The sequence below is a fragment of the Musa acuminata genome, chromosome BXJ3-9 (genome assembly GCF_036884655.1).
Source record: "Musa acuminata AAA Group cultivar baxijiao chromosome BXJ3-9, Cavendish_Baxijiao_AAA, whole genome shotgun sequence".
Taxonomy (NCBI): Eukaryota; Viridiplantae; Streptophyta; class Magnoliopsida; order Zingiberales; family Musaceae; genus Musa; species Musa acuminata.
The window spans coordinates 45455413-45471287 of NC_088357.1; the positions used below are offsets into that span (position 1 = coordinate 45455413).

At 38.3% G+C, this 15875-nt stretch overlaps 2 protein-coding genes across 7 annotated transcripts; one reads left to right on the forward strand and one right to left on the reverse strand.

Annotated features, from left to right (window-relative positions):
* The first annotated feature begins 3379 nt into the window (after positions 1 to 3379).
* LOC135648462 (non-specific lipid transfer protein GPI-anchored 15-like) lies at positions 3380 to 4346 on the forward strand. Its single transcript, XM_065166179.1, has 3 exons — positions 3380 to 3753; positions 3839 to 4012; positions 4078 to 4346. Exons 1-3 carry the CDS (start codon positions 3432 to 3434, stop codon positions 4185 to 4187), a joined length of 606 nt encoding a protein of 201 aa, XP_065022251.1. The 5' UTR covers positions 3380 to 3431; the 3' UTR covers positions 4188 to 4346.
* Positions 4347 to 7984: 3638 nt separating this feature from the next.
* Positions 7985 to 11033, reverse strand: LOC103999034 (FCS-Like Zinc finger 8). 6 transcript variants are annotated; one of them, XM_009420669.3, is made up of 4 exons: positions 10669 to 11022; positions 10393 to 10589; positions 9423 to 10293; positions 7985 to 8502 (listed from the first exon to the last, which is right to left on the reverse strand). In XM_009420669.3, exons 3-4 carry the CDS (start codon positions 10274 to 10276, stop codon positions 8325 to 8327), a joined length of 1032 nt encoding a protein of 343 aa, XP_009418944.2. In that variant the 5' UTR covers positions 10277 to 10293; positions 10393 to 10589; positions 10669 to 11022; the 3' UTR covers positions 7985 to 8324. The 6 variants fall into 6 exon arrangements, with proteins under 6 accessions (XP_009418944.2, XP_065025100.1, XP_065025099.1 ...); XM_065169028.1 differs by having other exon boundaries at positions 9423 to 10290; positions 10398 to 11023; XM_065169027.1 differs by having other exon boundaries at positions 10398 to 11023.
* Between the last annotated feature and the right edge of the window lie 4842 nt (positions 11034 to 15875).

The following is a 15875-nucleotide window of genomic DNA, read 5'->3' on the forward strand; positions in this document are numbered from 1 at the left end:
ATTACAATACCAAAACTCAACTAAAGTACATGCAGAATAATCACAGGGTATAACTGAAAATCAAATGATAAGTTAGATATGGGGTAACTGTCTGTGAAAAATGAAAAATAAGAAAAACTTAGATGTCTACACAATCTAAGTTCAATACTGGATTCCAAAATTCTAGTATAATCTCAAAGTTCAATGCCACCTGAAATTTCAAAAATTAGATGTCTACACAATCTAACATTAAAAGACTAATTATATTTCATTGTTTATTTTAGATGCATGCAATCTTTTTTTGTACCAAGGGCAAACCTTGGCAGTTGGCATCATGGTGAGATTGCTCCTTTATGACCTAAGTGACCAAGGTTCAAGTCAAAACAACTTCTACACTTACAAGGATAAGATCACATAGTTGACCTTTCTCAGATACTGTGTTGGTGGGAGCCTTTTGCAGTGGACCGAGGTCTTAATTCTTTATGGATTCAATCTGCTAATAAGTTCTACAACAACCAACGGTTAATTTTACATAGGACAGCCGTGCTTATAATGACTAATAATGTCAAAAATAAATGAAACATGCCATACAATCAACTCTAAGGCAATTTATCAACTTCTGATAAATTAACATTGTGGTCAACACATTTAGGGAATTAATTCTACATACAAGGAAAAAATGGAAAATATGTGAAATGAGATTGCAAAAGGGGTTGAACTAATAGAAATCACTTCTCAATTTGCATATATGAGAAATAACAACAGTGGATGTTGTACATGGTTATCATGTGACAAAAATGGTCAAATTTCAAGCAAAAAACACCAACTAATAATAACATGAATCAGCATTTAATATTTATGCATTTCAAACTACATAAACCTTTTAGTGGTTGCATAAAATGGTCTGCCGATAATCATGTTGTCGACATATTTCTGTTAGATTTTATACTATCCTGCCTTTCGTCTTTTGCTTTCTTCAAGTCCTTTGAGTAAAGTTATTGACCATAGTATCTATCTAATTAGTCAATGAAATCTACTATATGATTTTGTCAACTACTTTTCCAATAGTCCTAATCATATAGATGATACAAACGTCAACTTAGAGGTTGATTTTTGTTACCTTGTAGACCTACAAAAATTACCACACTGGTCTTTCCTTTCTTAGGAGTGAAAGAAGGTTTTCCAGGATCCAATATTTTGCAATGTTCATTGAAGACAGCCTGAGAAAAGAACAACAGAGTTGTATCACACATCAAAATCAACAAACAGCATCAAAAGGACCAAACTACATTGAGTACATATACGTTTGTTGTTTAAAACAAAGGTTTCAAATCAGACACACTGCAAGAAAATAACTTAAGTGAAAATGTCAAGACAAAGGAAAAAAATGAAGAAAAGACAGTCTGTACGAATGAGACAATAATGCAAATGCCTCTCAAAACAAAAGAACATAAGAAGATGAAAATACTATGGTTCCACATGGTAGCCAGCTGATAATTATAAATGAGATTCAGGGACCTGTCCCTTTTCTTCAAAGCAAAGCCATTGCTTATCAAGATTTCAAATTCCAATAATCAGACATGTTGCATGAATATGATTTTGGTTCCTCATGGTAGCCAGCTGATCAACGTGATGTGCAGTCAGGATTCTGTCACCTTTCTGGAAGGGAAGTTTTATGGGTTCTTTTGAAGTTTTAATAATCAGATGTGTTCCACAACCAGAGACCCCTCTGAAAATAAATTTGGTACCATCCGGTACAAAGAATGACATACCACATACAAGTTCAATAAAACTAATTTCGCGCCCCATTTAGTCATGGCAAGGTCATAATGCTTGACCAAATTAGAAGATAGTAGAGACAGAGTCAAGGTACTACAGGTTTGCATACGATTTCTCTTGATCAATTTTGATGTTTCCAACCTCATCATAACTAATGGATCCAAAAAGACAAGTAGCATTCCCTTCCAACCACATCTACACCTTCAGAAAACCTGATCGTTGGACCTGCATCATTTCCACTCCATACAACATCCTTTTAATTTACAGGAAACCTTTTAGAACTTCCATCCTATTAGTTTCAATTATCACTTAAACACCGAAAAATACGAAAAAAGGAATCCAGAATCTGCAAATCCAAATGGAAAAACTAAAAGAACCAATGGTAGAATACGAGAACCCTAAATTCATATCCAATAACCAGTGAAACTTATAAATGTGATTCTTCTTTCTTTAAAATCAAGGACCGATTTTTGAAGCCGATGATCGGAAATTGAACCCTAACAGAAATCCTAAACGATTCCATCCGATGACCAACCTGTTGGATGATGCGGTGCTTCTCGATGCGCTTGATGTTGGCCTGCATGTCGCGTACCAGCTTGAACTGGGCGTCGGACGAATGCAGCGCACGCGAAACATCGTTGAGGCACTCGCTGAGCACCTTCTCGTCCCACCGAGCTGTGCGAGCACCATCTTTGGGCCGAACCACGTCGCCCGCTTCCAGGGTTATAGGGTTTCGGATGGCGGGAAGAATAATATTATTTTTACATATCGATCCTTATATTTTTTTTTTAAATTATATTAAGATCCAAACATTTAATTTCATTTCTCCTCACGTCGTCGACTCTATTGATCGAAATATCACAAGACTTATAGATGAATGTTAACTTTGATTTATGATGCACTTGATGTTGGCCTGCATGTCGTGTACCAGCTTGAATTGGGCGTCGAACGACAACAACATATGCGAAACATCGTTGAGGCACTCGCTGAGCACCTTCTCGTCTCACCGAGCTGTGTGAGCACCATCTTTGGGTCGAACCACGTCGCCTGCTTCTAGGGTTATAGGGTTTTGGATGACGGGAAGAATAATATTATATTTACATATCGATCCTTATATTTTTAAAATTATATTAAGATTCAAACATTTAATTTTATTTCTCCTTACGTCGTCGACTCCATTGATCGAAATACCACGTAACTTATAGTTGAGTATTAACTTTGATTTACTTCGATTTATCACTGACTATACAAGAAGAAACGAGATCACATATTTTATTTTCATAAGTATTATGATTCTAATATAATTTTTAAAAATATAAAAATAATAATAATAATAATAATAATAATAATAATAATTATTATTATTATTATTATTATTATTATTATATCATAATTAATATTCAAATGACTTTTAATTTTTTGTTCACCTAACCAAACTGGCAAACAACAAACAACGAAACAAAAGACCAGATTGCATCTCCTGCAGACCACCTAAATCATCCACATCCAGTCTCTGTCGAGCAAGAATTGGGCCAACCACCATTAACGAACTACACTTTGCTTGCTTTCTTCAACCACCAAACCTCTCCCTATAAATACTCATCTCTCCGTTCCTCTCTCCATCAAGTTCAGCAAATCTCAGCTTGGCGGAGACATCACATTCCCAGTGACCGATGGCGAGAAGAGCGTTCGAGATAACCCTGGCGTTGCTGGTTGCGGCCGCGCTTTGTGCACCGTCCTCAGCTCAAACATCTGGTTGCTCTCCTACCTTGGCCGGCCTCTCGCCCTGCATCGGCTACCTCGTCGGCAACTCGTCGTCCCCGACGTCGACGTGCTGCACTCAGCTCGCCGACGTGGTGCAGACGCAGACGCAGTGCCTGTGCGCGATCCTCGGCGGCGGAATCACCCAGCTCGGCTTCGTCCTCAACCAGACGCAGGCCTTCACGCTCCCCGGCGCCTGCAAGATCAAGATGTCTCCGGCCACCCAGTGCAGCGGTCTCCTCCTGTTTGCTGCTCCTGCTCGAGCGTCTCTCCATCGGTTAAGAGGTTCGCGTTGCTGAAGCGTGTCGTGGTGTTGCAGGTTTCACCGTGTCTGCACCAGCAGCCGCCCCGACGGCCGTGCCGACGCCCACCGCATCTCCTGCAGCAGCACCTCCCACAGACGCGCCTCCTGCAGCCGCACCTCCTACAGCCGCACAAGCACCTGAGAGTGTGCCCACTGACTCGACCCCTCCGGTCTCGACTCCTCCTTCAGGTATATACAGGACATGAGAAGCTAAATCGAAGCAAATCAACAGCTTATGTTTGGTTTTGCCGCAGGAAGTGGAGCGAAGACGACGACCCAGGCATCGATGGCAAGGAGCTCTACAAAGTCCAATACTGCTCTCTTCTCCTTCTTCTTCCTCCTCTTTGTGGCTTCCTGTGCTTGAAGTTGATCCATGGCGTGTTATATAAATATTTCTTTGTTATCTACATGTTATAGATTCATATTTGAGAGATTGGATGTTCATCTTTGTTTACGTTGTAAGAAATGGATTGAATGTAGTTGTTAGATTGCACTGGAATGGAGTGATTGATGTGTTTGGTCAGAGATGGCCATCTCGACCAGCTATTTTTTGAGAATCATTCGTTATGCTTGATTCCAATTTAGTACATTGAATCTGCAAATGTTTACAATGGCGAAGTCTTGGTGATTATGTCAAGTAATTCGATATTGTTGGACTGCTTTGATCCAAAAACATCATCACCAGTATGAAGTTTGGAAGGGATCAGTACATGTAATCTTATTCATGGTCCGAAGTTTCGAAGGACTTTTCGTCTGGACTAGTATGGGATACTTGTCGACCTCATTTCGATTCGCCGAAGAGTTCATCAGGAATACTTGTCAAGAATTTAGTGTTGGATTTGGTTCTGTGTTCAAGCAGCTGATTGCATGTTCAAATATCTACTGCATTTGGAGAAAGCAGCTCATATTCTCGATTGCAGTAGACACCAATTCTATGTTGTCATATGGAATTCAATGGTGTTCAACAATGACAAATGCTAATCTCAAATGAAACAGAGCCTTCTTTTCTGGCACAAAAATGGACCTGTAGCAATCCTCTAAAGTGATACTCAAAGCCCAGGAAAAGTGCAGTGAGTGCGCATTTTAGATTTTGACTCTTAAACCTTTGATTGGAAAAGAGGATACTTCCCATCTGAGCTAAGCTTGATTAGCAAATTGAGATTTCCTAAATCTAATCCATGTTTGATAGACTACAGTCAACTGTGTTGTAATAGTCAGAATTGAGAAAGACCACCTTGTATCAGACTGGATGAATTCATCTACTGTTCCTGTTAATGCATTGTGTTCTGAATCATCATAATCAACTTGATGGTGTTTACATATTAGTCATTCCAATGACTAAAATGAATGATGCATTCTTCAGAAAGAAGAAAAAGAATATACATGATGTAATGATTTCTTGGTCAGCAAGAACATTGGGATGCAGGACAACAGGTTGCAAGGAATTCCATTAAGTTTTCTGTTAGTCTAGTCTAATTACTAACTCATGGGAATTAAGAGCTACATTGCAATCAAACTCTAAGTGAAGATCTCTTTGACATGGAAATTGAGAGATACAAGCATTGGCATCACATGGAGCAACTTTTGATCATAATTAATCATTTCTTTACTTTGTGCAGATCTCTCTTCTTTTTTGGCCTGAACTGCTCTCCATTTGTCAGTCCAAAGAGACAGAGTAAAGCCAGAATTATTGACACCTGATGCTAATGAGTGGAGTTACTCACATCAGTCTTGTTTAAGTTGAAAATTCATCCAATTAAGATCCATTTAGGCAGCTTGTTTGAACCTTAGAAGATCAAGAATGACTTTTAGGAGACTAAGAAGATAATTAAACAAAAGGAACAGATTTACAGCATGAGGATATGATGGATAGTCCTATTCTAACAATTCATAACTTCTAAGATTATGACTGCTGAATCTGTGACTGACTTGATGTGCTTTTATCCAATTGATTTGGAATAGAAGAAAAAAAGAATGTTCTTAATCTTATGGTATCACTGTTTTGCTAATAGTAAGCCATAAGAACCTATGGAACTGCAGAGAAGGAAGGAATCCATGGCACACTACAGTCATCAGATGGAATCACAATGCTGAGCTAATTGATAGGACATGCCTCATACTTATCCATCCCTATTCTCCTGCTGTTCTTTGGGACCATTGTTCTTTTGTCAGGTTAACAACAGTCCAACTTAATCTTGTGCTTTTCTTACAAGAACCTGCATCACTTCATCATGACCTACTCAATCATGAAGGACTGCTCATTCACATGCACTACATTACTGTACTCTGCTTTTCTTCTTTGTTTCACTCTCATCCTGTAAGCTCCATTGCCAGACCACCATCTTCTTTTGATCATATACTTGGACAAGAGAATGGGTGTGTTGCTCCTCCTGATAACAATAATCTGCACGGCGACATCCCGCTATCGATCGGACTGCACTGATGTGCTCTTCGAGCTTGCTCCCTGCCTTGACTATGTGACTGATGCTTCAACCTGTCCATCCTTGGACTGCTGCAAGCAGTTAACCAATGTGATCAAGACTCAGCCTCTCTGCCTTTGTGCTGTCTTCGATGGAACAGCATCGAAGCTGCTTGGAGTCCCCATTGACACCGACCGTGCCATCAATCTCCCTGAAGCGTGCCAAGAAGAAGAAGAAGAGTTACCTCAGGCCTTACCAACTTGTAAGTGTAGTTGTAGGACATCATTCTATCAAACACTTGCTTGATTGGGGACTAACAGCAGCACTTTCATCACTGAGAGCAGCAGCAGCTCTAAGAAATCATATCCCTGCCGTGCCACCACCTGCTGGAATTCCTTGAGGTACTCGTCCTTGTACTTCCACATTGCAGTAAACTCAAATCTCTCAGATAGGAAAAGCAGGGAGAAATGATCCCAATGCTATTATGTCTGATGAAGCTTTGTAAGAGTTTGTAAGCAATTTGAAGTTTGCACGAAAATTCATAGGTCACAATCATAATCCAAATCCCACATTTATGCTGTTTGGCAATTCTTGCAGGAGATGGTGAAAGAGGATTACTTGGAGAGAAACATCCTAAGCTGCTAAAATCTCAAGCTACCTGCTTATTTCTCAGAGACATTCTCACTTGCTGTGCTCGGACAATTAGATCCTCCTAATTAGCTTCTGAATGCAGTTGTCTGGTTGTGCTCTGTTGTCATATCTCTTCATGTTAGTTGTTTGTCCACTCTCTGTTCATATCAGTTTGGAAGGGTTTTGATGCATCAGATTCAGAATGGTGGAGTTCTTGTGTTATTGAATCAATTACTGATTACATACTACAATTAAGAGTCCATACATGGATCTTCCTGCTCAAACAAACTATTCTTATATACTGCTATATTACAGCAGAAAAAATGATACTGTAAAAGGTTGAACACTGTAGGCACTCAAGAACTTAGAAGAAATGGACTATGGTTGCTGGTCTTTGCTGGGGAATGTGTTGTAAGTTCAACAATGCATGATCAATCTATGTGACAGTAGAACTCACCAGTTAAACTTGCATTGTGCATGCTAATGTCATGTACTACTCTACCAACAGTAAGTGCACTGAAGCCACATCCAAGTAAATTAAACTGAACTTACAATCTGATATGGTCAAACTGCCTACTCTCAAATCTTTAGCTTTGAGTCAGATGACATAAAGCTTAATAATAATTTATTGATAAGTATAAAGAAAACAGTGGTGGAAATATTCCCTCTGAACAGGCAAGCAATAATAACCTTTAATTTATACTTCACTTTGTCTATGCAATTATTCTGTAAGCACCCAAATCATGACAACATGCTATAAAGTAGGTAGGTTTTGCCATAAAATAAATATAGCACACAGTTGCAGCTGCCATAAATTATCAAGTCTTGACAAATAAGCAGGTTTTGACCTATTGATCATTAATTAAGATAGAATAAATACTAATCAACCATGCTGTTTGCACAAGAAATATATAGTGATGCTGGTTTTTGAAAGCAACCACAGTATCAATTTATAATCTGGAAACATAATTTATCAACTCATGATGGCAACTCCACCAAGGGAAGAACTCTGCTGACTTTTGGGACACATCATGAGTTAAAATCCATAATGGGATGGAGCTTCTTTTTCCACAATGCACACTTTATTCTCCACTTATTGCTTGGACTAACATGTAGTAAGAGAGCATCTATTAGGTAATCTGAAAGTGATAGCTTGAGAACAGTGAGCCAAAAGGAGATGAGTTTCCTAGTGAACATAACATTGTGATTAACCTTAACATGTCACTCTCTCAGCCAAAAAAACTGTGGCACAAACCCACAGTAGCAGGCACAAACCCACAGTAGCCTGATCCAGAGCCATCTCTACAAAACCTCACCATTCTCCCTCCACTGAAACCAGAAACAATGAAAGAACACCCACATGGATGCAAAAATGACCAAGCATTTTCCTAGGATCAGCTTCATCTCTTTTGGACCTAAATCCAACACAATAAAATCAAATTCACAAGAAGCTACATATGCTCCATGGTCGACGTCTGCGACTTCCTCATCACCTGCATAGTACACGAATGAGATGAAGAGAAGCTTGGGCTAGACTTTAGCGATGAATCTGTAGAGTGATTGTCCAACTCTTCATAGATGAGCATCTCATGGTACCGGCACTCATTGCTGCAAAATGCTTTTTCACCTCTGAAAGAAACATGTATCATCAGTCCTGCACATCATACTGGTGAAATCCAAAATACAAGCTGAACAAAGTATTCTCAACTGAAATGTTTTCTAAGAACAAATGTGGTAAGGTCAGAAAGAAGCTACAGTGATTAAGCAACAACCAAGTGCAAGAACAAGGAAGGAGAGCAATTCATGGATCAATCAAATAGATCAATGGCTGAAATGGCCCAAAAAAAAAGGACATGTATGGTGACCCTCTTGGTCTCTCGATGCCTAGTCCTTGTCGGGTAACAGCAACACAAAGCATGAAGTTATTCAATTCTGAATCAAGAGCCGAAAGCTTTTTATTGACCACGAAAGCAATCCCTGCAGAGAGATTGGGGACCCCAATAGCAACCAGTGGAGTCATGAAGATCCCAACAACAACAACATGTACATGGTCTAATGTCTACAGTTCTGAACAGAAAACATATGAGACAAAATGAAACAGTAGTGTCTAATCTTGGCTATGAAAGTGACAAGGAACCTAAATGTTGCCCTCAGTGAGCAAACACCACTATTATTGATCTCATTCAAGTTAATCAAACAGCTTGTCTAAGAGTTCCATAACATAATGGCACAAAAAGAGAACTATTCTCTTTTTAGTTTGCTCGGCGATTGCAGGACTGATGAGGTTTCATGGTATAAGTACCTAAACATGATCACAGGAAGCTGAAATTTTAACAACCAGCAAAGAATAAATCTTCAGCAAGCACTGATGAGCTTTATCCCCAATACTCGTGCCTATAGCATGTAATAGAGTTTCATGACAGACATAGCTAAAGATGCCTCAAAAATACTACTATAATCCTACTTTCTGCAATTTGAGTTCATGCATTGTCAAATTAAAGTAAATAACTTAAATGTTAATTTCATGAAGAAAGTTTTAAGAGACTAACCTATACATAAAGATATCCTTCCCGTGTCCAAGAATCTTCTTGCATGCATAGCAGAAGGTTATGAAATCATCTGCAGGATAGCCTTGACTTGGCACAAAACTATTATCCTTCCTTGCAGGCATGAATTCCTCACCACAGCTTTCCACAATGCAATTGTCAAATATGTGTGTGGTCTTCGGATTTGGCCCATGGGAGATCACACAAGTGTAGTCCTCTGAGAGCTCCATCTCGCTCGCGGAGATGCTCCCGGTGAAAACACGAGGGGAAGAGACAGACACCTCATGGTGATGGCCCAAGGATCTCCGGATGGGAGAGAACAAAGCTAATTGTGAATCCTTGTTCTTGATGCCAAATTCTATCGGAGAACTAGGTAGCTCCATGGACCTGCCCAGCGAATTGGAGTTTGAGTTGATGGAGGGGATCTGAATCCTTAACTGTGAGCCAGACAGGACCATTCTACGCTCAGCCTTAGATGACTCCTTGGCTTTGTCATCATTGAGTGCATCAACTAACCCAAGGCCAATGGGTTCCGGTCTACCATAGTTCCGAGAATGGTGTTTGCTCTCTGTTGAGGCTGAGACAACCTCACAAGGAGGCTTCTTTGGCTGCTTGTCAGAGTACAAGAGATTCCCAAAGGAAGACAAGTGTCTGGTTTCAAGTATGGAGGTCGGGCTCATGGCAACTTCACTGTCTGCGAAGCCCTTCGAAGAGAAGCTCCGAAAGAGCCTTGGAGAGGGGAAAAGGGAGGAAGCTGTGGGCTTACTGAGGCTGTTGCCAGTGGGAGATGGGAAGGGCTGGGAATCAGACATCAAGCCCTGTTTGCCACCAACTGCTCTGGATCTATTCCTCAGCATAATATTTTGCTCCTCTGCTATGGAGATGGAAACAAATGAAAAACTTCAGAGAGCAGTTCTGTAATCCAAAGCAAACAAATCCAAGAGGACAAATATAATGAGATGTATGAACTCACCAGACCTGGCCCTCAGCTTCAGATTCTCTTCTCTTCAATGTTCAGAATGAGGCAAAAAGGAAGCCAAAACTCTTCGATTTCCCTTCATCTAATGCATCGTTAAGCTCCTGCTTCTGTGACAAAGAAGATTGGATTCCTACAGACTATCAACGGGTCTTCTCTACTCCAACAAAGAAGAGCGCCTCAACCTCAAGAAACTGGAAATAACATGTCTCTATCAACCATTGCAGCCCGCGGCACAACAGAAAGATCAAAGGTATCATCTTTTTGACCTACTTGACTCGACCTCCATTAGAACAACGACCAAAGTGATTTCTGCGAACTCAATCTAAGACCAGAGACCAAAAGCCTCGAAATGATCGCTCCTTGCCGCTCCTAGAGCGATCACTTTTACTCAAAGGTCCGATTTTTGCTGCAAAAACCTTTAAAAGATCGTTCCTTTCCGCTTCCTTCCTCCTCCGAGAGCGATCACTACAGGAAAAAAAAAACGAAAGAAAGAAAGGGAAAACGAGTTCTTGGACCTGCGCAATCCACTCCTAGTGGTGATCGCAGGGCCAGGGGAGGCTGTGGTGGTGCTATGCCTGGGGAAGCAGGAAGCAAAGGTGGGGGCCTATTTAAAGGCACCGTGCGCTGGGATCACCTCACCAAAACAGAGGAGAGTCCTCCTAAGCGTCGTCTTTGCTTCCACTGAAACCTCTCTCTCTCTCTCTCTCTCTCTCTCTCTCGCGTCTTTTACTGACTGTGACTGCAATCAATGCCGCAGTTATTATTTCTTTTATGGTAATTACTCTGAAACAGATGGCATTGGCAGAATAATTAGAGAGAGAGAGAGAGAGATGATTGCACTACGCATTCAATCCAAATCAGTACGGAGGTTTAATCTTTACTGTGACACTGATGTGAGTCTGAAATGAACAGTATAGCTCAGAAACTGTAGCAGGGTTTTTGGCTTGGCTTAGCAAAGAGAGAATTGTTGATGACTATCATATTCATTTTTCTAAAAAATAAAAAAATAAAAGTTCATATTTTCTTGTATATTACAACATACTTGCAAATATGAAGTTCGAATTCGGTCAATGGTTAATGTTTAATATTTAATGAGTCAAGAACATTATCTGCAAATTTATCATTTTATTTATCTATCATAATATTTACTTAGCAGTGGATGACATCACAATGCCTGGCAAAAAAAAAAAAGTGATTTTTTGGTGAAATTACATATTTATTTCCCTAATTTGAGTTTAACAAATAAATCCATGTAAAACTCAAAAAATTACCATCATGTGACTATCAGCATAATAATGACATTAAAATTTTGACTAGCATTAACACTTTTTCTAGAATATCATGTATCTATTAAATCAATAATTTTCATATTTTCTACTTTTTTTTTAACTCATTGGTACTCATGGTTGCTAGTGATTAGCCTATATGGAGGTGAATAATTAAAGCAATATTAGTGATTAGCCTATATTCTAAACCATAATATGAAGGGGCAAATATGATGTTTTCTAACATTTAAAGGATAGATATGTGAAACCATTGGGTGGTGTGGCCTACTAGTTTTTGTTGAAGCCTAGTTTGAGTTGTTGCTTGGTGACAATCATTGGTGGCCTTGAAGTGGGAAGGTGTTTATTCCTTTACTTCGCTTTAGCTGGTAGGGGTTGGAGTAGGGGAGGACCATGGAATTTTATGGCAGTCATAAATGGAAAATCACCATTCTGTGATACTAAACCTTGGATGTAAAAAGTCCATTAATTGAGACAAAAGCACTAAAAGTTAAGGTTCTTTCTTTTTCTCATATATAATTTGTTCAACAATGTCCTGACCATGGTTAAATGGAAGTATTACCATGTGTAGAGGAAGAAAAATGTTTTGGAGTATGATGGAATTGTTCTTGGGGACCTAAAGTGCATCTCTTGATTGCTTGTTGGCTAGTGGAGAAGCTTGGTCTTGTGGGGTTATATTTTATAAAGGCAAAAGGTTCTTGTTGACTAAGTCCAATGTTTCAGAAAGGTGGTAATAGAGAATTAGATGATTGAGGGCCACAGGCATTGCACTGTTCTAACAGATGGAATGGTATGAAGGAGGACAATCAGTCTTGCTAGGGAAATAGTTTGTCAAAAAGCATCAAAAGTTTTTTCTTTTTTTTGTTGAGGGTTCAACCAAGTTGTTGATGTGTGTTTTAATCTTGTAATTTTCTCATATATTAGCCCCAAGTATACAATCATGAAGTTGGGCAAAACTTCATGATCACAAAAAAATTTCTACCTTAATCATACTCTTCCTCCTAATAATAGCTCTTGATTTGATGCTTGAAGATGTATCATTAGAAACCTCCAAGGTTTGGTGGAACAGTGTGTTGAAAACTCAAAACACCCAGAATTAAATAACCAACCTTTGAAAAATATGATTTGTTTGTTCTGTGCTTTCATCAGCTACATATCAAGTGGACCCTCATAGTATCATCTCAATGTCCACATTCAATCATATTATTGATTTGTAAATGTAGCTCCTGTAGATGTTTATTAGAGATTGAGTGACAGAAATCTTATTAGTCATAAATAATTGGCTTTCATTTCAATAACTATTCAGTGCAGTTATTAGTCAAATCTGGATTTATGCCACTGAGGCCCTCAAACACATCAAAATAGTCCATTGAACAACCCAACTGACTTGACTTTTCCTCATCTCTGATGCAAGACTTCCTAGCCAACTTGTGATTCTTCTAATCCAGTTTTGTAATATGATCAGGTCTACAAGTAAGTACAAGCCACATATTTGTTGAGAGCAGTACATGTATTTGAAATCATTTGATGGTGTTGTGCAAGAAACAGTTTCCTGAAGTTCACAGTGCTTAGCAGTAGAAGCTGAAGAGCATCTGAATTATTGTGGAAGCTGAAGAATACAGGAAGCATATTTCACTATCATTTGATGGATCAGTGCAAGCAACAGGCCACTTTTTTCTGAAGTTAACAGTGTAGGACCTTGAAAATTGAGTAGTATAAATTTAATATTATATGAAATTTTGTGGAAGCTGAAGAATACAGGAAGCATCAATTGATGGATCAGTGCAAGCAACATCCCACTCTTTGCTGAAGTTATCAGTGGTGGAAGCAGAAGAACATATAAATTATATAGAAATGAATGTTGAGTAGCAGAAGCTGCAGAGCATCTGAATCTTTGTATAAGCTGAAGTTACAGGGAGCACCATTTGGTGGATCAGTGCAAGCAACAGCACACTATTTGATGAAGTTACCAGTAGCAGAAGCTGAAGAGCATATAAATTATATAAGAGTATCTGGATTTTTGTACAAACTGAAGAATACAGGAAGCATCACTTGATGGATTAGTGCAACCAACAGCCCAACTTTTGCTGAAGGTAACAGTGTAGGACATTGAATATTGAGTGGTAGAAGCTGAAGAGTGTCTGAATTATTGTAGAATCTGAAGGATAAAGGAAAAATGTTCCACTGTCATTTGATGGATAAGTGCAAGCAACATCCTACTCTTCGCTGAAGCTAACAGTGTAGGACCTTGAATGTTGAGAAGTAGAAGAAGAGGAAGAGCATCTGAATTATTACAGAAATGATTCATATGCAGACAAGAGAAAGAGGAAGATGCTATTGGCTTGTTCTCATGTCTTGCTTGGGTCATGAGGCTGCAAGAAGTCTGTTTGAAGGGGCCAACAATGACCACAGTACAGTGACCACCTACAATTGTAGCTATTTTTAATGATCCATTTGTTCCCATAGGTGTAGGCAGATGGATTGTAGACCTTTGGTGGGTTAAGTGACAATGGATTATAGACATTTTCTAAAGAACATATTACAGTTGGATAAAGACCAAAATAACTGTGTTTAAGTGTCATTATTATGACTCAAAAGCCATTTGTTTTGAGCCATCCTTGTTGGAGTTATTTGTAATATCTAGATTTGATTGTCATATCCATGATATCATGATAATTTAATAAGAAGGATCTTTGTCATGACACTAGCATTTGTCCCTATAATGAGTGCATAAAGTAAGTTTTTGTCATAAATTATCTCTGTCTTCTTGGATGAGAAGTTAAAAGCCAAGGTAATCAAGTGCACAACATCAATGTCTTCTTGGGGGTGTAGTTGGTGCTGAGGTCCCATACCCTTTTTCTATGTTATTTTCCTCCCATTGAGGGAGGGGGGTGTTATCAACAATTCAAAAGTGGGGCCTAGTCATGATGACTGGTTGATGCTTGCCACATAATGAGTTAAAATTGGCAATGGTTAAGGTGGATAAGTACAAAGAGATTGCAACATTATGAGTTCATCATTCACTCAATCACTTGTGCACCATTTATACCACTTTCTTTTGTGTTGCTTACTTTGAGGGCAAGTTTGACACTATTTATCCTACTGTTTTCTGTTTAACAAATAAAAAATTTAAAATCAAGTGATTTTTTAGGTTATTACTTTTATTAAGAACACATTTCCACTTCTGAATATTTTCAAATTGGGATTCATCTAGATGTTGTTGCTGTCACTAGGAAAACAAGAAATTGACAAAGAAGTTGATGTTAAATTTTAAGCAACAAAGATACCTTCAAAAATGAAAATGTAAAAGAAACAGTTCATGTCTCTACTTAGTTTCTGAAAACTTAATGCATGCATTACAATTTTTAAATGCATACTTGGGTTTGATACCTTTTTTTAATTAAAAAACTTCTTTTCAAAAGAAAAAAAATTATGACTTTATGGTTTTTGACATAGACTTTGTTACAATGATTAAGTTGTTCCTTTGAAAAACCGGGTTCAAGTAATGGAAACGAAAACCGTCTGTTTGTATTTAACGGTAAACTATGTATGTTATGTTGATCCTCCCTAGACCTCATGTAAAGGAGATGGAATAAAAATTTCAATGCTATAATTACTTCCAATCATTATGTAGACTTTAACTTTTGCATAATAAATCTTGGTTGGAAAATTGTATGACCAAAGGAAATTAATTATAAGCGAAACAAACCAATGCTTAATTTCCCACTAAGAACTATAACAACCTAAATGTGATATGAATAAATCCATAATTAAACTACAAATTCTAAAACCACTAGTTATATTTTGGTTTCATTAAGTTTATGCACCATTTTATAATGAGAAATATAATCTGTATTATTATTTTATATCACGGAGCCTAAAACTTAACATGCATCGCTTATTTTTTGCAAAATCCATGACACAATTTCAATTTTTAACTCATATATAGAATGATCTACACATTCATTAGATAGAACAAAATAATATCATATCATAGATTACAAATCCTTTAGATTTATAAATCATCACATGAAAATGAAAAAAATCCCAAAACCATCCACAAACAGCCAAAATAAGTGCCCTAGGCAAATTAAGTGATAGATGATTTATCCACTATTTTATAAAAGATTTTTAATGCACCATGTTTTCGTCAAGATAGAGACACAGAGGACAATAGTTTCCATATCCAGATTG

Coding starts and splice junctions, on each gene's coding strand:
- LOC135648462 (XM_065166179.1), top strand. CDS start 3,432: ATGGCGAGAAGAGCGTTCGAGATAACCCTGGCGTTGCTGGTTGCGGCC. Junction 3,754..3,838: donor TCCGGCCACCCAGTGCAGCG/GTCTCCTCCTGT, acceptor GTGGTGTTGCAG/GTTTCACCGTGTCTGCACCA. Junction 4,013..4,077: donor GGTCTCGACTCCTCCTTCAG/GTATATACAGGA, acceptor GTTTTGCCGCAG/GAAGTGGAGCGAAGACGACG.
- LOC103999034 (XM_065169028.1), bottom strand. CDS start 10,276: ATGCTGAGGAATAGATCCAGAGCAGTTGGTGGCAAACAGGGCTTGATG. Junction 8,503..9,422: donor AAGGATATCTTTATGTATAG/GTTAGTCTCTTA, acceptor TGTTTCTTTCAG/AGGTGAAAAAGCATTTTGCA.